Source organism: Rutilus rutilus (genome assembly GCF_951802725.1).
Source record: "Rutilus rutilus genome assembly, chromosome: 25".
NCBI classification, from domain to species: Eukaryota; Metazoa; Chordata; class Actinopteri; order Cypriniformes; family Leuciscidae; genus Rutilus; species Rutilus rutilus.
The window spans coordinates 12684264-12707310 of record NC_140229.1 but is presented as its reverse complement, the minus strand read 5'-3'; the positions used below and the strand labels follow the sequence as shown (position 1 = coordinate 12707310).

The 23047-nt window shown below is 41.2% G+C and overlaps 2 protein-coding genes across 2 annotated transcripts in view; both read left to right on the top strand.

The window, feature by feature from the left end:
* The window catches only part of LOC311284914 (disks large homolog 1-like), a 48904-nt gene extending 43951 nt beyond the window's left edge, over positions 1-4953 (top strand). The window contains exon 5 of the mRNA XM_084400204.1: positions 4939-4953. Coding sequence (XP_084256330.1) covers positions 4939-4944 — 6 coding nt within the window. The 3' untranslated portion in view covers positions 4945-4953. The remainder of the gene's footprint in view (positions 1-4938) is intronic.
* Positions 1-23047, top strand: part of dlg2 (discs, large homolog 2) — a 203592-nt gene that overhangs the window by 11012 nt on the left and 169533 nt on the right. The gene's annotated exons all lie outside the window — the stretch shown is intronic.

The window sequence follows — 23047 nt, the reverse complement described above, 5'->3', positions numbered from 1 at the left end:
TCCGACTGACAGCAGGACAACATTGCGGCGCCCATCTCATGTTATAGATCAAGATTATTTATAAACGACCAAACACACTCACTTACACGTATTTGAGAATCGGAATATCAGATAGGCTAGTTGATGACATGGTAAGCAAGTTTGTGAATATTTTGCATAAAAAAGGAAAAGCGAAATAAAAGCGACACATCTGTCATACAGTATTATTGTGGCTGCGGTGTATCGCGTGACGCGTCGCCATGGAAACATTAAAGGGAACGTTCGCCTTGAAAAAACTCACTCTGGGGGTGGGGGTGTCAGTTAGAATATTTTAAAAGGGTTGAAGAAGGGTTGTGAAAGGGTTAAAGAAAAGATCTAAAATACATATTTGAGTGTGCTGTAAAGTGGTTAGAAATTTTTTTAATCGGAATCGGCTAAAATCGGTATCGGCAGGTCAAACTCAATGAAAAATCAGAAATCGGAATCGGCCTAGAAAATTGTAATCGGTGCATCTTTAATATCTTTATTGTTATTGTTTATCATTCTTGGTGTAAACAGGCCTTTAGTGTAGGTCGTCTGTAAATCAGCAGAACACAGACCAAGAGAACCTGGTTTATCCCTCTCAAAATGTTTTTCCATCAGTCTTGTAAAGTGCACGCTGTGGAGGAACCACATTAATACATAATTTAATCAGTCCTAGGGTTAATGTCTTGTGAATGTGAGGCTGGTCTCTAGATCAGGGTGTAGCTTTGCAGTACTGCTTAGATCAGGATTATAGAAAAGACCTTTTGCATTTCTGAGAGCCCATCCTAATCCTCTCCTTGCATTTGAAGATGGACCGAAGCTAAAGATTGAGCAGTGTGACTGGGACACCAGATATTTCCAGAGCCCTGCAGTGACATAAGGCCAAGCATGAACATAAGATGATTGAATGTAGGGTAATTAGTAAGCAACGAGTTGGGAAGAGGCTACAGACAATAATGATTTAAGCCACACTGAAATACATGAGATAAGATGTTTTTCATGTTTTTGAAAGTCTTTTCTGCTCATCTACATTCATCAAAATCATTTCAATATTCTGATTTGGTGATTAAGATACATTTCTTATTATGTTAAGAACAGTAACTGCTTAAATATTTTTTAAAAATGACATTTTAGTGTTCCAAATGTGTGATATGTATGTGTACACAGACTAAACTAAGACTGAAATCAAGAATGCCTAGCCTTCATTAGTGTAACTGACAAATCTTCATTAGCTTTATTGCATTAAACTTATCACAGCCCTCACACAAAACAAGGACTTTCAGACTGTGTGTATAACAGGAAGACTTCTCACAGCAGGCTGTTTGAATTTGATTTTTTAAGGCTTTGGATTTGTTGCAAACTTTTGCACCTTGATGGCTATAGCGGTGGTGCTTTAAATGAGATGAATGAAGTTCTTTGAGAGCGTTTACTGTGCTGAGAGCACAGGTGCTAAAACCCTTTCAAACTATTTTAAACTCTTCCTACTTGTTTGTTTGTCAGAACATCATACATGGAGAGAATGCTTAAGAAACCTGTTTGAAAGCGTTTGTTATTTCTGGAATTCTGTCTGGTGTTGGGACTTCCACTAGTGCTTCATATATTATGGTGCAAGGAGGTTTAACATGCTCACTTGTGCACTTGCAGCAACCCCACTGGGTACATAATCGATTCTGTTGCAGGATATGCAAAAAAGAAAAGAAAAAAAGGTGGTTCCCTGTGGTTTTATGGGAAATAACTCCTGCAGTGTGACAGCAGTACAGTGATGATTATATTGTTACACCATCGTGCAAGAATGCCCCAGTTCTCCCACTGACACCTCGCATCAAGTGGTATGATTACACAACCCTGAGGAGTTTTGAAGAGGACTGTTTGTAAGGCGCTTAATGAGGTAATAACTGTGATCTACTGAACGTACAGAGGCAGCAGAGGAGCGTGGGGCTGCTCTGATGGAGGTCTGCTGTGTATCCAGTGATAGGAGACTCTGAGCACTCAGATTTGTGCTATGAAGTGTGTGATGTATGTTAATGAATGTGTCTGTGCAGCAGCCTCCAGGCACTTTAGAGTACCCTTGGATCCGAGGTGCGGATTTGCATGGCCTGGGTGTTGAGACGGAAGTCTTGCAATATGCAAAAACGCGTTTGTTTTCTATCATGGTGGGGAAATTTATTTATTATTTATTTATTTATATATATATAGAAAAAAACATTTAATCCCAACAATGTAATAACAGTAACAGTAAAAAAAAAAAAAAAAACAGTAATAATCAAAAAGTGAAAATGTATTATGCAAGAACACCCAGAAATAGACAAAAGTGAAAACGTACGTGTTGATTAAGACAATTTAGGTTATATATAAATACCGGAAAAAAAATTACAGACAACTTTTTTAACAAAAAAATGGAATCCAATTCATTAACATTTGTTGCATATTATGAACTAACAATGGCCAATACAATGAGAACACCAGTATATCAGTTATCAATCTTGTACTATGATTATATAGTCTTGATCATATTAATTTTTAGAGTTATATAAGTATTTTTGTGTGTGTATTTAATGTATTTAACAACGTGCTCATCATTATTAGTTCATAATACTTAGTGCATTAAATGTGGTCCTCATTGTTAGCTCATACTTGATGCAATTAATCATGTGAACAAATTGAATCTTAAAATATATACACTTTTTAATTTATTTTAATTTATTTATTTTCATTTTCCAAATGAGGACATCAACCGGATGCAGGAAGGTTTTCTCAGATTCATCACACTTTTGGGTACATTTTGGTCCTCAAACTATACCATAAGTACATACACACAAAGTTGACTGTCACTGTGGCTGCTTGTCCAATCTGGCCAATGTCCGTTAGGATTAGGGCAAACACTTCCAGAATCCTGACTGTCTGGAATGATCCTGTAAACAGAGCCAACAAGCTCAACAAGCATGGAGTTGTGGTAGTAATTATTTGATGCTGTATATGTGTGAGTCAGTCAGAACACTGACTCGCACACACATTTATGGCAAAATAAATTATGCATAATGTACTCAAACATGAATTTATTCCACCAAAAAAGAGAGAATTGGAAAGGTACTAAGATGAAACAGATTTGTTCCATGCACAGTCAAGTTATATAATTCACTGTTACCTTAGCAGAATCCCCTCAAGAGGTGTTCAGTGTGGCTTTATCAGGTGAGATGAGGTGACATTAGAAAAGCTTGACAGACTTTGTCTGATCTCTTGTACCAGTCAGGACACATACTTACATCAGTCAATCTAATCTAATGTACTGTAATGAGTTACTGTGTCACTTTATGGCCCAGTTTAACCTCTGTATATGCATATATATCATATAGATCTGTGATAAATTTAGAGAAATTGTTGATTCAATTCAAACTGTTCAATTGAAAAAGAACAATTGAGGTTTTTTTAAGTTTAGGGACTTTCAACATCCACCTATGCTTAGCAAGGGAAATAGATTAGCATTGATGTTTGTGAGATATAAAATAAAATGATGCTAAAGTGTTAGCTATTCTTGAAAAGCACCTCCATAACTTTCATTTCAGCCATAACTTATAGCTGTCGGGTTTTTTTTCAAGTGAAACCTGGTTGTCCCAAGAGAAGAGGCGGCTCTTAGGGATGTGCTGACAGAGAATAAGACGCACTGACATGCTGTAGTATGTCAGAGGGATCAGTTTTGGCAGGCTGTGAATAGAAACATTTAGCGAAGTAATTTGCAAAGGCCTCTTAGGAAGTTGTCTGTCTGCTTACAGCTACAAAGGGTCGGGCATTTGTCCTTTTAAAGATGTACTGCACCAGCACATGTGACGTATGAACATTTTACAGCAATCATTTTACCTGCCACTCACACTCACACAGCTGAATGGGATTCGTTGGTGCCTGTGTGACCTTCATGACAGGTAACTGATTGGCCTTCAGAAAGCGCAAAACTTTTTCTGAGTTTCATTTTCTTTTAATACCACCTAATTCCTTTTTAGACCACTATCCAGAACTTTCGGAAATCAAAATTATATAAAGGGAAACCAAGTCTAGATAATTATCAAAAAATACAAAAGAGTGATCAAGTCTCATTTTTTCAGCTTTCATGTTGTGCTACTACAATCTCATGGTATTCACCCCAACTGTTTTCTCTAAAGCCTAGAAAGATTTGTTTAGTTTACAATTCTGTGCTGTTATTGGCATCTTGTTGATGAAGCCTATGTCTCTTTTTTTGTGTATCTATCTGCTCTCTCTCATTTTATATGATTTTTGTTGATGAGCTCACCAGGAAGAAACAACTATGATGTTATTGCAATAAAGAACTGAATTTAATTGAATTGAATTGAATTATGGATGAAATGCAAGTTATACAAATGTTTCATCTCTGAATTCTAATTGGTTGAGCCATGTTTGAAGCTGTGTCGTGCGCTTGTGATCGCACATCAGTTGTTATGCTGCTCGGCGAAAAGGTTTAGCTGTTTATGCTAAAAAAATAAAATAAAACACTGGCAAGGAAAGAGTTAAAATTGGATTTAAACCATGTATTACGTTCCAGCTCCCTTATAAAGTTACCATCCTTTGGCAAGTATTTATTTAGATGTCAAAACTTTACTCTCATTTGGCACTTGATGAATAGCATTACAAGACCACAAAATCTGTATTTACCACACAGCATCATTAAATAAGCATGATAATATGATGCTAAAATTAGACCATACGCAACTTCATGTGCAATTTTTGCCAGTCTGGACAATTATGCAGCTAACCTATTTTCAGCCCCTCACAGTCTGACGTAAGAAGGCTAACAGAGTAAAGCAGAACAGATTAAACTCAATTCTAGATAGACTCAGTTGAGTTTTGACTTCTTCCGTCTTTTCCACTGTCAGCGTTTTGAAGATGAGCGCATCTGTCAAGGGTTTAACATTCTTTGTATTTCAGACTTGACTTGCGCCAGAGGATTAATGTTGTCACCTCACAGGCTGTTTAAGAGGAAGAAGAAAGCGTTCTGGGTTTAACATGCAACATGCTTATGAAAATAACTTCACCTTGTGAATAACCAGCACCCTCACAGCTAACCGCAGCGGCTCTGTTGATTTAGACCGACAGCATGCTTATGAAATGTATAACTTGTCATTATCACAAAATAAAACCAGCAGGGTGATCAGATTCCTGATTTGAAGTTATTTACCAAATTATTAAATACACGGGCCATCTCTTGCTTTAATTGGGTGCTCCTGAGCCTATAGCCATCTATCGTAAGTTTTATGCTCACCATACCATATCCGTCCTTCGGATGAGACGTTAAACCGAGGTCCTGACTCTCTGTGGTCGTTAAAAATTACGCTGGGTTCTGGCGCAATACGGCTGCCTTGTCATCATCCAGGTGGATGCTGCACATTGGTGTTGGTTGAGGTGATTCCCCCCTTCTAGGTAAAGCGCTTTGCGTGCTGAAAAAATGCTATTTAAATGTAGCAAATTATTATTAATTATTAATATACACTACTGTTCAAAATGATGGGGTCAGTATGATTAAAATTATTTAAAAAAGAAGCTTTTATTCAGCATGGACACATTAAATTGATCAACTGTGGTAGAGACATAAGGCATGACCTAACAATGGACGGTTAAGCTCTTCTCTTCCCCTGGGTACACACTAAAACTACTGTTGATTCTAAATATCTAAAGGATTTGTGAGCTGACACTGATTCATTAATTAATTTGCTACACAGATTTCCTTAAATCTGGTGCTCACTACAGTGCTGGAGTGGGTGGTTGCCAGAGCGCTGCTATGCTGTTGCTTAGGCTTTCTGAGTAGTTGCCAACATGCTTCAGGCGGTTGTTCGGCAGTTGCTTTCTGGCCCAAGGACAAAGACCCCACCCCATGTCTCTATGATATTCTAGATATGGTTCAGAAGCTTAGGTGTGTAAGTCTTTTTTCTGGGTTTTTTTTTTTTTTTTTTTTTTTTTTTGGAGGATATGTAACTCAATAATCTAAAAAACAAAAATGATTTGATTCAACATTCAAGTCTATAGCATAAATGGTGAAAGATGAGTTATGCATTGATGTTTATACTTAAGGTTGGATTTTATCCAGTGTACAAAACATCTTCACACAGCTGATGTCACTTTGTTTCTGATGCAAGGGGATTTAAAGCCTCAAGAAGATTATTTACGCCGTTTGGCTATAGAGTTACACATATTATAATGCAGAATTGTAAAGCACTGGGGTTGTGTCCTAGCCGTTAGCATACTTGGAATGCAAAAATGTTTTTTCTTAACCCTTTAAATAAAAATAAAAATATATATATATATATATTTCAATGGAACAGTTTCTTGAACCTTTAGGGGTAAAAAAAAAAAATCTAAATTAAAAAAATAATTACATATACTTACATATACATTCATATACATTTACTGCAGTTGCTGGTATTAATAATAAATTAATATATATAACTTGTAATATTTATAACTTGTAATTTTAATGATTCAGTGAGTTATTTAAAATACTTATTACATAAAATGCATACAAATATCACTGTATGTCTTAGTAAGACAAATTGCTTAGTTTTGTGATCCAAGCTCTGTAGTTTTTATCATGGGGAGCAAAACATATGAAATTCAATACAATGATCATTGAGAGAAGCAAAAATAAATATTCTTCATAAGGGGATTATTATGCTTTTTTGTTTTGTTTATGTTTTAGATACATAAATCTTTTTTTTATTTATGCTTTAAAGTCTTGATATTTTTTCTCCAAAACTTGTTTTAAAACTCAAGTGTGTAATTTCAGTGCGGCTAACATCACCAAACGGAACTGAAGAACTAATGGCTGTAAAACTAACAATAATGGTAACTAATAATGGTCAAAAAGAGCAGTGTTTTGATAGTTTCACCAAATCCATAGTTTTTAAATGTTTCATGTAAATCAGCCTACAAATGGCTCAAATATTGTCTCTGCCAATTAAACTGGGATATGAGAAAGTATTGTAACATCGATCAAATTTCACACTTTTCAGACTAATGACTGTTGGCTATAGGTGTTAGGTAAACATTATTTTTGCAATTCTGCTTGGTGCCACTATGGCGTAAAAATGACACTCTTCACCTTTAATGTGACCTTAAGTGTTTTAACATGTATCTGTGTTAAAGGAGGAGAACGAGGGAGCGTGTGTGCATGTGCAAGAGCAAGAGTGTATGACTCATTGCTTCAGCAGGAGCTGCCTCTGGGAGGAGATCTATTTGTGCTTGTTAAAGTGTTTTGGCTTCAGTGCAGCTTTGCCTGCTTGTCTCTCTCGTCCTGTCCACGGTTTTAGCTTATACATCCCTTTTTGTCCAGTGCGTCTTTCTGCTTCTATTTCTGTCCAAGGCTGAACGTCAGGTCACAGCAAGTGAAGTGAAGTTTTCTTAGATGAAAAGTCTCTATACCCCCTCTGAAACTGGCCTCGGACAGACTATCTGGTGTTCTCTCTCACATAAAAAGCTATTTTGGTAGCTAAAGCTGCAGTTCCCAGTGGCTAATTTGTGAATTCAGTCGCCTCCGCTCTTTCTCTCACCTCCTCTCTTTCTCCACCCCCTCAGTCTTCAGCCTCAGCACTCCCTCTCTCTTGTCACCCCCTCAGTCTTCAGCCTCAGCACTCCCTCTCTCTTGTCACCCCCTCATTCTCTCCCTTTCTCTTTCCTTCTCTCCCCCGTTTTCTTGTGAGCTCATCTATACTGTAAAGCTGCTAACCACAGAACAACTAGTTTCCCTGGTAACAGGGAGACTGGCACCAAAAATATATTCTCTAAGGCATCTCCGATGCCTCCTACTGCATGCTGGCACTCGTCCGCGCCTCACAACACCACCTAGCTCTGAACTGGCACTCTGATTTATACATATACATATACATATATACATGCACATATATAGGGCTGTCGTGGTGAAGGAATTTCCCCTGTGGTGATTTTGAGTGGCTCAATATTGCGATATTATCGCCATTTTTAAAAATGTTTTATTCTTTTTTTTTTGCTATATAAATATTACTATGTGGTCAGCAGGCACAACGACGGAAGAGATTCAGAAAAAAAACCTGGCTTTTTTAATAATCCAAACACTCTAAATGAACACGCAAGAGAATAACACAAACCACACAATGTATAAAAGATAACTGACCAAGCATAACTGAAACACAGGGCTATATAAATATGGGTAGAACAAAGGAAAGTAAACTAGACATATGTGAAACTAATACGTAACTTTAGAAACAAAGGAGGACATAATCAGTAACCAATGAAACTAAGCAGAGTGGGGAAACAGGAACTAAAAGTAACAGAACAGAATGTCAAAATAAGGGTCCAATTACTGAACATAAACCTAAAAATAAGCTTGTTGGGATTTTGTTTGTATAACAGTTAGTTCTGATCCTCAAATCTGACTGGACGAGAGGCTTTCTAAAACTGCTGATATTTCACCAGTATCAGCACTGCTTTTAGACAGCCTGTCAGTCATTGTTGGTTACATTGTTACGCCACTAGGTGGCGACAAAGGACCGTCTTTGAGTGAGTCATTAAACCATTCATTCAACTAATACGCTCAAAAACGCTGATTCATTCATAAATGAAACAAGGTGTTGAAATTATTTTAACTTGGAGCACCATTTTACAAGGTTCCACTGACCAGCAATGAGTCACCTGGATAACACTGAAGCTAATGCTTCACTTCATAGAGACCAATGGCATTGATTCCGTGCAATGACCAGCGCTGACGCTAGTGATGCACAATTCTGGATAAATTGAGAATCACAATTTTTTTGTTTCAAATAGAGATAACAATTCTCCCACGATTCTGAACTTAACTAAATTTAATTAAATGTTCAATTCATTAGAATGAATATTTAAATAAAATTGGTTTGAATTAATGATTTAATGACTCACTCATAATGACTTGCTTAATTACTGGATGAATCAGAGTTTTTGAATAAATCTCTTGAATGATTCAATGACAAATCCATTTTTAACAGTCACTGAGTAGTGTACCAATGTGATTGATATAATCTTTATTTGAAGCGCCAAGTTACTTTAGACTTTATTATTTTAGACAAATATGACTATATATATTTAAAACAATGTAGGACACATTTTACTGGTAATATATGACGTGGCATTATCAGGCATATACATTATATTCAACATTATATATTGTAGTTTATTGTAGTACATTTTTAGTACTAAAACTCAGAAAACTTGAATTTTTTCCTCACACAGAAATGTTATTTTGGGTGAACTATACACAACAATGCATATTGTCACTATCCACGTAATTTTAATATCACCTAATTGAATTTCTGTGAATTGAATTTTATCATTTGTGGCAACAGTCTGTTAACATGGGCTCAATCAGAAATATGTTGAGAAATATGTTATCGTTTATTTCGCTTTATGTATAGTTTTTCAGGACTGCTGAAAGTTTCTGACACGAGCAATAAATCATTAATGGATGAATAAGAAAATCGCAAGCTTGACGTGTTTTTGATATTAAAAGGCAATAATCCCCGAAAGAGGTCTAACGCCAACTGCAAACTAACAATGTGTTCAGCAGTCGATCAAACAGTATTTTAGACATATATGACGTGAGGAAAATAAAACTATCATCTACCAGAAGATAATTATGTGGAAACTGCGAGAACACGATCATGAAACCAATGAATGCATGAACTCACGGTTCTACAAAATGCCTTTTTAACTTTATACCGGGTCTTAAACCAAAACTTTAATTGGCTACTCACCATAACGTCTTGAAACTTGTGACAATGAATATTTGTATTCTCTTGGGGATGTTTGTTTCGGTGTTCTACACCGCCTGGTTCGGCTCCACTCGCTCTCCCTCAAATCCACATTTGAATTGTCCACACCAGTGGTTTTCCTCAGGCATATTTTGCACATACGATAACAGTTTTTTGGACGTAGGACTTGTTCAGCCAACACAGATTTTTCCCTTCGACTTAGATTGACTGGGCACAATTAAACATGTTCGGTAAATACAAGTTTGTAATTTTAAGTAAAGACCTTAAGCTATTATTAGTACAATGCATATTTTTGCATGGGGGTAGCTTAATGATTTGGAAGTCATTTATTGAGCCAATATGTAATTGTCAGTTTCCACCATTATTTCTTTTTTTTACATCGTTCAGAAATCATGCATGATGATTTAATGCTCAAGAAACATTTCTGTCAAAAATGGTTGTCCTGTTTAATATTTTTCATTGAATAGAAGGTTCAAATGTGAATAGGCTACACATACACACACTTGAACATACCCATCGATGCATATATAAACTATTATTATTATTTATTTGCTTATTTGGATCTTGCTGTGTCAAGAGAAGAGCAATCCGATGAAGTATGACTGTATTATTTCCCTGTGTGTGTGTGTGAGGGATGGGCATGAGTACTCATCCGTGACAGCGGATCGATCATGGAAACGATGATCGCCCTGACTTTTTTTCTGATTGGTTACTGCTGCATTTGAGGCGAAGTGAAACTAGATTTGAAAGCGCGCACTGCAGTAATGCCTGGAATCACTTTAATCATGAAATGCATTTAAAGGGGTGGTTGATTATGATTTCACTTTTCTAACTTTAGTTAGTGTGTAATGTTGCTGTTTGAGCATAGACAACATCTGCAAAGTTACAATGCTCAAAGTTCAAACCAAAGGGAGATATTTGCTTTTAAAGAAATTGCTTTTTAATCACCAACCCTAGAATTGACATAAACCCCGCCCCCTGAACACAGTTTATAGATTATCAAGACAGAATATGCTAATCAATGACTAGAAGATAACTACACATCAGCTACATAAATTCATCTACTAACCATTCAGAAACGTCCTGTTGCATTCTACATGTTGTCACTTCTTCTTGAGTCTCTCCATCTTTGACTCCGTTGATATCATCTGACTCCGGTTTCCCGAGTTTTTGAAATTTTCAGTGCATGTCTGTGTGAGGTAAAAGGACACAAGCTGTTGAAGCTCCACCCTCTGTGCCGGGAGCAGCAGCTCATTTGCATTTAAAGGAACAGACACTTTTGAGCTAAAATTTCACATACACGCTCTGGGGACATCAAAGACATACTTTACATCTTGTGAAAAGGGCATTATACCACTCCTTTAAGTGCAAGATGTGCAGCGCCAATCTATCATTCATATGCATAACATTATAATGAGAAAACAAAATTTTCTGTGCTTTAGTTTTTCAGCGCGCTGTTTAAAGCACGTCCACAACAAGATCAGACTAATATGGTCAAGTTATAATGTGCGCAATCTTTTTGTGCAGATGTAAGTTGTAAGATTACTTTTATACTTTTATTATTATTATTATTATTAATCTCAAATAAGACGCGTTTGATTGAGTTTAATAACCAGCTAGCAAAACGCTGCAGTTTACCAACCGTTCATTTAGGCTACTCTTCAGCTTTACCTCAAGCAGCTATTCCTTTCAGATGTTTCTTTTTCAATAACATTGATGCATAATCTAGCAGTTATTTTTTTCTATTAGTACGTTCATGTTTTAGAAATGTTTTCATGTCATATTTTTATTTGTCAACATTAATTTTCGTAAAAGTCTTAAAATATTTTCATTTTCATGACGGACACGCCCCGCCCCCGCACATGCCCCGCCCCCTGAGTACTCGAGTAGGCTACTCGTTTTTTGAGACCTATCAATGATCGAAAATGAGAAATTGACAAAAATGCCCATCCCGTGTGTGTGTGTGTGTGTGTGTGTGTGTGCGTGCGTGTGGAGGTTTTGAGAGGTGTGATTTAGTTCGAGTACACTCATTCTTCTCAAGGTCTGTGAGTCATTAGTCTGTCTCTCTTCTAATTTCATTTTACCCTTAGTGGGACTCTTTTGCGCTAAGCTGAATTAACACATTCACAGCAAAGTGATTAAAGTGCTTACATGGTTGACAAGAGATTGAGATCCTGCTGTGCACACTTTGTGTATCTTAGACAGAAATAGTTAGGAAAAGCTTTATTCTTTAACATGTGTCCACCACTGCAGGGAGAGATGAAGACGGGAGTATATAATGAGTTAGACTCCTGCCCCCTTGTGTTTGTTATATGCCAGTGCAGTGTGGAGTTTTATCATTTAAAGCAGATGAACATGACCAGTACAGGGGTTCTGCCTTGCAGATATTTACCTCAGATCCAAACGTCAAGAATCTGTACCCTTAATCATGTTTAATCGTGTCAAATGGAAGTGCAACTTTAATGTGTATTTTGTCAATGGACTTTGGCACTTGAAAAACAGGATGCAGGATATTTTTATGATTCTAAAGTTAATTTCTGATTTGCATTCTAATGCATTCTCCAAATACCCAGTGGATAATCTCATTGGATGCATTGTGTTTTGACATATTCAAATGTGGATCAAACCATCCCACAAACATTTCTCAAAAGCACACTGTATCCCTGTCCTGATTGTGCTTTAAATGACAGACCCACTGCTTACACTGGCCTAATGAATGCAGCGTTACACTGGAGAGAGTGAGTCTTGAGGGGTGTTATATAACAACACAGGGTGTCTGTGCACAAGTGGAAATTATTAAAATAAACACCGCCATTCCTTATACTTTCTACCTGCTGCTGTTTTACAGTATGTGCGTATTGAATCCGGTGCAGTTATAGTATCAAGTAACCTCCAAAATCTTCACCCTCTCTCAGTTCCTGCCTCTTCTTTTTGCTGTATTAAAGAGAGAGAGGGAGAGAGAAAAGACAGAAAGAGAGAATCCCCCGTTCAGTGGTGTGCCTTTCCTACTGCTGTCAGCTGAAATGCCTCATCCAGCAACAAAGCATAGCGTATTTCTCCCTGCATGCCTGATGCCCATGTGTACGTACTACGAGTCCCTTGGCCAGAGATTCCGATACGGCAACCCGCCACAATGCTCTGCTGGGAGCGCACACCGAGGGATGTGATCCGCCTCTGACTCTTTTCTTCCTCATCTTGATTTCCTTTCCTTAAGAAGCTTTGCTGCCACACCAATCCTTATGCCACACAATACCTGCAATGTTTTTTGCATGCTATTGTGCACTGAGGTCCAATGTGAAGGTAAGACCATGCTGCGAGTGTGAACTTTTGTGTGTACTCTACATGTGTGAGTGTCACATGGCGCTGTACTATTGTGCAATGTGGCTGCAAGGGTGGATATTTTTCTATCAAGTTTTAGTTGGCTGATTTTACCATAAATTATTTTGTGCTGTGTTGGAGGATCTGTGTCTCTGTCTCTCTGTGTGTGTGTGTGTGTGTGTGTTTGGTATGTTGAAGTATAGTTAATATCTTCATAATTATGTCTGTCTGTCCCACTCCTTTTTTGCTGCAGTTTTCTGTCTAGAGTTTGGCTACTGAGGAGTGAGAGGTGTTTGAAATGCCAGAAACTGTTACTGCACCTGTCAGCCTCACTTCCCACACCTTCCTCTGCTGACAGAGCAGGAAGTGCCCTGATAATGCAATGTGGGGAGGTGCTGCCTGTGACAGTCATCCCTGCTTTATACACAAACTTTGTTGAAGACTACAGAAAGTAAGCTCTGAAACACAGGTGCAAATTGACCAATTTAGATGTACCTCGGCTGTTCTCGATTCCTTGCGGACATGCATATAGAGAAGATTTCGTTGGGGGCTCGTCCCATTTTATGTTGGAAAATTGCTACTTGTCTGGAGGAGGTGGCGTTCTGCTTTCCTCTGCAGCTTGTAATGGATTTATCTGATAGAAGCTGTGTTCTCCTGCATCAAGCTGGCAGTAAACATGATGCCGAGGATGCAGGGGTGGACATGCTGGCGATGGAAAGAGAGGAAGTGTGCATGTGAAGCCAAAAACCATGATTTGGTTCCTGAGCATTTATAGTAACAATTCTGCAGTGTGTGTTTGATAAATGATTGAGTGTGTGTGTGTGTGTGTGTGTGTGTGTGTGTGTGTGTGTGTGTGTGGGAGTGTGAGGGGTTGTGTATGTGTGGAAGGAGATTAATGCCAGTATGTGTAGAAGCCTGCATGTGAGAGTTAGTATGGGGGTGGATGTGTGTAGAGGAGTGAAACTGAGCTCTATCTGTCTTTCTCTCTGGCATCAGTGGGCTGTATAATAACACACTTGATCTGTCTATACCAGTGGGCATCTCAGAACTTAAGGCAAGCATTGTTCAGTAACATTACCCTATACTCTCTCCCACATCAGCACTGCTACACACAAACTTCCTGCTCCTTCTGAAGCATCATGAATCAGTAGACTTGATTTAGCAGTACAGTCTTACAGCCAGTGTTGTGGAAGCTAGAATGATTGAACATGAAGACTTTTTTTTTTGTTTTAAAGGCAATAATATTTCACAATATTACTTTTTTTTAAACTGTATTTACATTTACATGAACTGTCGGAACAAATCAATTGATCTGGTTGATATTTTCTTTGGACCTTTCTTTACTTTAAGTTGTGCACAAAGACTACTTTAGTTAACCATTCTTTCTTCTTTGAGTTGTTAACCATGGTAATTGTTGATAGTGTACCACAGTGGTTAAAGATCTGGACTTCTGTCTCTAGAGTCATCAAAAGCATTCATAAAGTCATTAATGTATTTTTCTTAATAAATGCAGAAATATGCTATTCTCATTGATTACAGGGCAAGTGTTCCATTCACTGCAATAAATAAATATTTTTTTTTATTAAAGTAAGATTATGAGCTAAAGGATTTGATCTCCATTATTCACTGTTTTACAATTTATATTTGGATTGAAGAGCCAGCTGATGGCAATTAACATGCTGCATATCCTCTCTTCAAGATAATGATAGTCTGAGCTAGGAATGGAGCTAGATTTAGTTCTTTACCCTCTCACATAAAGGAAACACTCTGTCCGAACACATTGTGCACAGTAATGCTCTGCATTGTAGCCTTTCCAATGGATGTGTGTGTGTGCAGCCAGGGACCATAGGGCTTTCCGGCATGTGAATTCAGACTGGGAGAAAGAGGTAACCAGACAGTACTGACCCATCTGCTAAAAATGTTGAGCAAGCTTTGAGTCATGCAGTCATGAATATTTCACAAGGAAATCTTATTAAATTATGTTGAGGAATGCAGAAATGCTTGCAGAGAGTTATGGACATATCTTCTCCATCCTGGACCTGCAAGTGTGCTAGAACAATTTCTAGGACGGTTATGTCCATTTTGTGACAAGAATATTAATGAGATTTTATTATAGTCAGTGCCTGATCATTTTGCATATCTTTATATTTGACTGGATTCAGTGTTGTGGATTAAGGGTTTTGGTCATGGTAGCTTTATTCTGGGTTTCATCTGGCTTTAACAAGCAGTCAAACAGTAGTAGTGATGTTTGATGTCTTTGTTGAACATTGTGAAATTCTTGCCTGTTCCCCTGGAGCTTTCTTAGAAGCAGACAAGCTTGTGTTCCCTTTTTGCATGTGTTTGTTCATTGCACATATGTGTGATGTTTCCATGTGTTCTCATTAGTGCAGGCAGAGTCACCATCACCCACTACAGCTTCATTAAACCTGCTGCAGTTCTAATTCACACACACACATATTCACGGCTGTCTGTCACTGTATCGCATTCACATAATGATCACACAAGCGCAGCTTGTTGTCACGGTCACCAGCTAGTCAATTCCTCCTCACTACATTTCCCCTCATCCTCCCTGGCCCTCTCCTGCATGCACTTCCCAATCACAGAAAATAATAATCACCTGCACCTGTTGTTTATCAACCATGGACTACTTAAGCACACACCTCAGTCACATACATTGTCTGTTCTCCCTAGTGGATACTAGACTGACACTCTAAATGCTACTTATTGTTGACAACAAAATCTCTACGAAAGATTCCTATACCTTCTCCAGCGTTCCATGATCTCCACTCTGTCACCATCTCCCTAGTCGTTCTCCTTCGTCTCTGTGCATTTCCCTGTCACCGTGGTTTCCTTCTGGCCATCGACAACTGAGTTGACATCTCATCATCCCTCATCACGCTGTTTCCTATAGTTTCGAACACTGGCTGGTTATGTACCTGCTCAAAAATATATTTTGGATCATTTTTAACCCCAAAAAGTTAGGGGTTTATCTTAAAGTTAGTCATATTAGTTCAGGTCTGTTAAATAATATAACAGATTAAGGCTGCAACTTAATCGGATGAAAAAGGCCAATTATTTTATATATATATATATATATATTATTTTTTATTAATATATATAATATATTATTTTTATTTTATTTATTTTTTATTGACAAAACGTCTCGGTTACGTATGTAACCCTCGTTCCCTGAGTGGGAACGGAGACTTTACGTCAGTGACGACGAAATGGGGGTTTCGCATAGAAAGCCTATCACCTTCGAGATATAGAAAACGAGCCAATGACAATGGAAATGCCTTGGGTCTGCGGGATTTACATGCGTAACGCCGCCCTACCTCGTGGGTATATAGGGAAGTACGCCGGTATAGCGCAGTGTGTTTTCTCGCTGAGGAGCCGAGACTAAACTCAGGCGTTTCCAGCGATACAGCGGAAGTGGCAGGGAGACGTAACGTCTCCGTCCCCATTTAGGGAACGAGGGTTACATACGTAACCGAGACGTTCCCTTTCGTGGTCACTGCGAGTTACATCAGTGACGACGAAATGGGGGTTCCCAGTCTAATCACGCCACCTCTCGTCTGTCTTCCAGTGCCCTGCGTAAGTCTGAGATCCCTGTCGTGAGACTGGCATGGACGAAGGACTCCTACTTAACACAGGAATACCAAGGTACACTGGGAAGCATATCTCAGTGGAAATATGCAATCAGTGCCAGCCCGAAGGGGGGGTACTTACAGAATACACATATGACCCGGAGGGGCTGCATATGGAGAATCTCTGGGGTGTCCAGCCACAGGTGGAATATTTCAACACCAGGGGTGGCAAGGTGGTTTGCCAAGGGAAAGACACATGCTCAAAGAGGCTTACAGTGGAAATACACATGTGGGGGTCGCCCAGAGGGGGAACCATGCACATGGAGGCACCTAGCCAAGTGCGAAAGCTGCCGGTGGCATAACTCTGGCGTTGACATCAACAGTGCTGGAGGAAACTCAGGGCTTATTAGGCTCACCTGAGGAATATATCGCACGTATCCCGTCCGTGGAGAGGAATGGCGAGCAAGCGAAGACACCTGAGCAGAATCTAGTACCGGCTGGTTGAAGCGAGTACATGAGAAGAAACTGGCTCCAAGTGCCAAGGCTGGGTCTGCCTCCTCCGATGGCAGCGCTTGCAGGTTCACCACCTGGTCTCGAAAGGGTGTGGTGGGAACCTTGGGCACATATCCAGGCCGGGGTCTCAGGATCACGTGAGAATTAGCCGGCCCAAATTCCAGGCACGCTTCGTCAACGGAGAATGCCTGCAGGTCCCCTACCCTCTTGATGGAGGCCAATGCAACCAGGAGCGCTGTCTTCATTGACAGGAACTTAAGCTCCACTGATTGCAGAGGCTAAAAGGGAGCACTCTGCAGGGCAGTTAGCACCAGTGAGAGGTCCCAAGAGGGTACGAGAGGAGGGCGAGGAGGATTCAGTCTCCTCGCTCCTCTCAGGAACCTGATGATCAGGTCGTGCTTTCCAACGGACTTACATTCGACTGCATCGTGATGTGCTGCAATGACAGCAACATACACTTTCAGGGTGGAGGGAGACAGCCTTCGCTACAACCCTTCTTGCAGGAAGGAAAGCACGACACTGATCGGGCATCTCCAGGGGTCTTCATTGTGAGAAAAACACCAGTTGACAAAGAGGTTCCACTTCAACGCATAGGCATGTCTCGTGGACGATGCTCTAGCGGAAGGGATGGTAGCCACCACCGCTGGTGGTAGGGTACTCAAACCTGCCTCGTCCCGTCCAGGAGCCACACGTGGATGTTCCAAAGATCGGGACGAGGGTGCCATAGGGTGCCCCGTTTCTGAGAAAGCAGGTCTTTCCTCAGGGGAATTGGCCAGGGAGGTGCTGTTTGCGAGGAGTACAAGTTCGGAGAACCAGGTCCGGGTGGGCCAGTGTGGCACGACCAAGATGACCTGCTCCTTGTCCTCTGGGACTCGGAGCGTGCCGTGTTGCCATGCCCATCCCCGGGACTCGATCGCGAAGCTCGATCCGAGTGGCGTTGCTACGGCTGCGGATGCCATGTGCCCCAGGAGCCTCTGAAATAGTTTCAGTGGAACCGCACTCTTGCCCTCGAATTGGTGGAGGCAAGTCAGCAAGTCGTAAGCTGCGCGCACATGGCGACCGAGTCGATTTCCATACCGAGAAAAGAGATCCTCTGCACGGGGCAGAGTTTGCTCTTCTCCCAGTTGACCCGAAGGCCCAGACGAGCTAGGTGCCGGAGAACTAGGTCCCTGTGTTCGCAAACCTGGTCTCGAGAGTGAGCTAGGATCAGCCAGTCGTCGAGATAGTTCAGGATGCGAACCCTGTGTTCCCGTAGAGGAACAAGGGCTGCCTCGCTGACCTTCGTAAAGACGCGAGGAGACAGGGCTAGCCCGAATGGGAGAACCGCGTACTGGTATGCCTGCCCCTCGAAAGCAAACCGTAGGAACGGTCTGTGTCGAGGTAGAATGAAAACATGGAAGTATGCGTCCTTCAGGTCGATCGCTGCAAACCAATGCTGTGGCCGCACACATTCGCAAATGCGTTTGGCCGTGAGCATCTTGAACAGCAGCCTGTGAAGGGAGCGGTTCAAGACTCGCAGGTCCAGGATTGGCCGTAACCCACCCGATTTCTTTGGGACATTGAAGTAGGGGCTGTAGAACCCGGACCTCATTTCGGCTGGAGGGACAGTCTCGATCGCACCCTTCACCAGTAGGGTAACATTGCCACCGACCATAGTGAAGCGGACTCCCCTGAAGCGGGGAGGAGACCGTGCGAACTGAATCGCATAGCCGAGCCTGATAGTTCGGGCGACCCAGTGGGACAGGTTGGGAAGCTCTTGCCAGGCTCCCAAGAACTGTACCAGCGGTGTCATACGAACCACAGACGTACCCTCGGTGGTGCAGCAAAGCGGTCCAGACGTGGGTGGCATAGCGGCCCGGTGTGGGGGCACGGTCATTAGCCGCGTCCTGACAGAGGAGACCAGGGAACGACCAGCGTTCAGTGGGGGTCTGCTCTGCCAGGGGTCTGGCGACAGAGGGGGATGAGAGTGGCGAGGCCTGGGGGCGGCGCGCACTGTCATCCGAGAACTCTGTGACAGAGGAGGGCGATAGTGGAGGGACCCGTGGGCGGCGCGCACTATCGTCCGAGAACTCTGTGTGCTCAGGGATGAGGGATTCAGTTCTTTCTTTAACCACATTAGGGTGCTGCTCACCCGGGGGTGCCGTTTAGCGGGGCGCAGGGCTGGACAGGGCGGGGGCGCCTTCCTGCGGCTTCCTCCACGACGCGGCCGGGAAGGATGTGTTTTATAGCCTCAGTCTGCTTCTGAGCGGTTGAGAACTGTTAGGCGAAGTCCTCAACTGCACCGGCGAAGTCCTCAACTGCACCGCCGAAGAGGCCGGCCTGGGATATGGGGGTGTCGAGGAACCGGGTCCGCTCAGCATCCCGCATATCAGCCAGGTTCAGCCATAGGTGTCTCTCCTAGACCACGTTGGTGGCCATCACATGACCCAGGGAGCGTGCGGTCACTTTAGTCGCCTGTTGAGCGAGGTCAGTGGCGGCACGCAGCTCATCGAAGAGCCCTGGGTCAGTCCTATCCTCGTGCACTACTCTCATAAAATACTTGAATTACATGTTGACTTTTAAATCTAAATTTAACATCCAACAACAGATATTTCAGAAAAATATATATTTTTGCGCTAAATATTAATTGTCTCTCTCTCTAATGCGTCCCGTCTGTTTGATGCGCATACGCGCACCGGCGCTCATTCAGTAAAGTCTGAAGTTTAACGCAGACTGTCAGGACGAGCCTTCATGTAAAATGTAAATACTTGTGTGAATTTGTGACACTTACAGATAAAGATATAACCGTAAAATGAAAGTTTTGTGCTGAGGAAACATTACACATTAAACAGCACACGCATCTGTCAAAGCACCTGACAGGGCGAGCCATGTTAAGCCTTACGCTGATGCCCTGTACCTTTCCCGCAGCAGCTCACTCTGTTTCCTCCACTATTAGATGCATTTTGTTCATAGAAATGTGCTATTCAGTGCTGCAATTTGACGCGACTGGCAGAAGTTTTCCGTGCGCGATGGGCAGACGCAACTAATCGATAATTACATTCGTTGTCGATGATTTTCATTAGCGATTATTATTGATTTTATCGATTAGTTGTTGCAGCCCTATTACAGATGCGACTTTCGATCTTAATAATGTATTATGGCCCATTCATTATTATTATTATTATTATTATTATTCACACAAAGAATGTTAACTATAACGATTAGCCTACTATATTGGCTTCCACACTTTTAGGACGATAACATTGCTTATTATAAGTCTGATTACTTAGAAAATTAATAGTTAATTCTCCTTAACAGACCACATTATTTGAAGCATCGTTCATGTTTGTAGCTCAACAGTGAAGAATGACTTATTTTCCAAAGTCTTAATATTAGGGTTAGATGTTTATTAAAATACAGCAGTAGTAGTGATGATTATTAACTATATTAACTATGTAACTACTAAACTGTACTCTTGATTTAAGATTAATTTAAGCTACAAAAGCTCTTGTTGTTGTACCTGTCAAGTGTCGGCCTCCTGAGTGGGAACCGTGTTACAGTACGCTTTTTCCATGTGGGCTCAGTGGCCCTTCCTCTATTGGTTGCTGCTTGGCTGTGCTCCCTGCAGTAGACTTGCTGAGTGCCGCAGAATGCTGGATGCAGCGGTGAGGAAGTGATTCAGGGCCTCCCCACATCTCTGGCATGCTCACACACACACACACACACACACACACACACACACACACACAAACCCGATGAGCACAGTCTCTGAGTCTGCCCAGAGAAAAGGAAGCAACTCCACAGAACATGAACACCTCTCTACTGTACGATTGAACACACACACACACACACACACACACACACAGAGAAGCATGCAGGAACAGAAAGTAAGGAGCTCAGAGGTAAGCAAAAAAAGACTTTATACATCATGTCAAGTGTGGAGAGGAGGAGGACCATAAACCTGAAGTGATTAAGTGTTTTTTCGATGCTCTAGTTGTCAGTGTCGTAAACATTGTAAGTTGGCATTGCAAACTGTTGTCGAGAGTGGTTTTCAGTCTGTCGTAAGAAACTCTGCAGCAAAGTGACTCACCCTAAAAGCTAATGTTGTCTCTCTCTTTCCAATTCCTTTTGTTGTCATTTTGTTGTTGCAACTCTCTGTCTGTCAGTCTTTTACTTTCTATTTTCCTTTCACTTCATCTATTTCCTCTTCCTGTTCCTTCTGTTTCTTTGTGATTCAAGTATTCCAGAGAGCCGACGAATAAGCACTTGATATCATCCCTCTCTTTCTGTCTATAATCATTCTTGCTTTGTTTTTATGATCATTATTTTATTAGTTACACTGCACATGTGATACTCTTCATTTGACTTATGTGTACACCAGCAAGCATGTGGCTGTATACTGTGACTGTGTGTGCGTGTGTGTGTGTGTGTGTGTGTGTGTGTGTGTGTGTGTGTGTGTGTGTGTTTGAAGCTGATGTGCTAAGGCAGGCGTTTGTGGTTAGGTCTGATCCCCTGTTGCATGATGTGTTTTTTTGTTTTGTTTGTTTTTGCTTAATCTGGTGAAGACACTTCTACTCAAGGGTGCTCTATGCACACACACACATTTATAATGTTGAGCATGTAGAGGAAAGGAAGAGGGCTCAGCACTGAGCCCTGAGGTACGCCATTACTTAGCCAGCCACCCCTACAGGCTTTTGTGGGGGCAGTGACAATAAAACAAGAGAAAAAGATAGATAAAAAGTAAAAAAAGAGGTGGAATGTATAGAGATTTTGTGAGTTGAACATGTTCCCAGTCTGTGTTCACACGGTCTCTGATGATCAGCTCCAATCAGGATCTCTGACTACATCCTTCATCCGTCTGCCATCTCATCTGCTCCCCTCAGAATAACGCCATTGTTCACAGGGGCTCTCGTGTTTCGGCCTGGCTACACTGCTGTTTGGACCCAGACTGTCTGTGTGTGTGTAAGAGAGAGAGTGCTCATGTTACCCCCTTACTGTTCCTTGTTAGAGTGGTAAACATGAGCAGCTAACAGATGCAGGGTCTGTTCCTGTATATCAGTGACACACACGCATACACACAAGTGTTATATGGTGCACATCTTTAAAATAGTTTTACCCACTACCATCTGCCATTGGATCAGAACCGTTTCTTTTCCTCTTAATATGGGCCTCCCTGTTTTTTTGTCTGCTTTATATGAAAATAAAATGGGAGTTTTGAAACTTAAGTATGAATCCTGGTCCCTAGATATGGCTCGGTTCTATAAGACTTATTTGACTGCACTTCATTTCAACAAACGCTGAGTTACTGTATGACATTAAATAGCGACTGACGCTAGAGGCTGCAGTCTTTAGCCTCCTTGTTGGCGTTCCAGCCTCCCACGCCCGAGACCCGAGTTTGAGGCCCACACAGAGCGGGGCGAGTAGGACCTGAGGGGTTACATTGGTGCCGTGACCCAGATGGGAGTGAGGATTAGGGGATGAGTGTAACGGAGGCCAGCTAGTAAGAGCTGTGCTGGTAAATCTCACTCCCCTGATCTCAAGAGGCACACTAACGATTGACGCTAGAGGCTGCAGTCTTTAGCTTCCTTGTTGGCGTGTCCGTCTCCCACGCTGGAGACCCGGGTTCGAGGCCCGCACAGAGCGGGGCGAGTAGGACCTTCATATATAATAAAGGCATTATGGCCAACCAGCAATTCATTAATTTTTTTTTATTAAAATAAATAAATAATCAGTGCACTGTAAGTGATGAAGTCCACCCCTTTTTAAGACTTACTGTTATTCACCCTGCTATTCACCTGCTATTTAACAATTTCTAATGATTAAAATATTGATATTTCACTGTCAGGACTAATTGACATTCTGTAGATG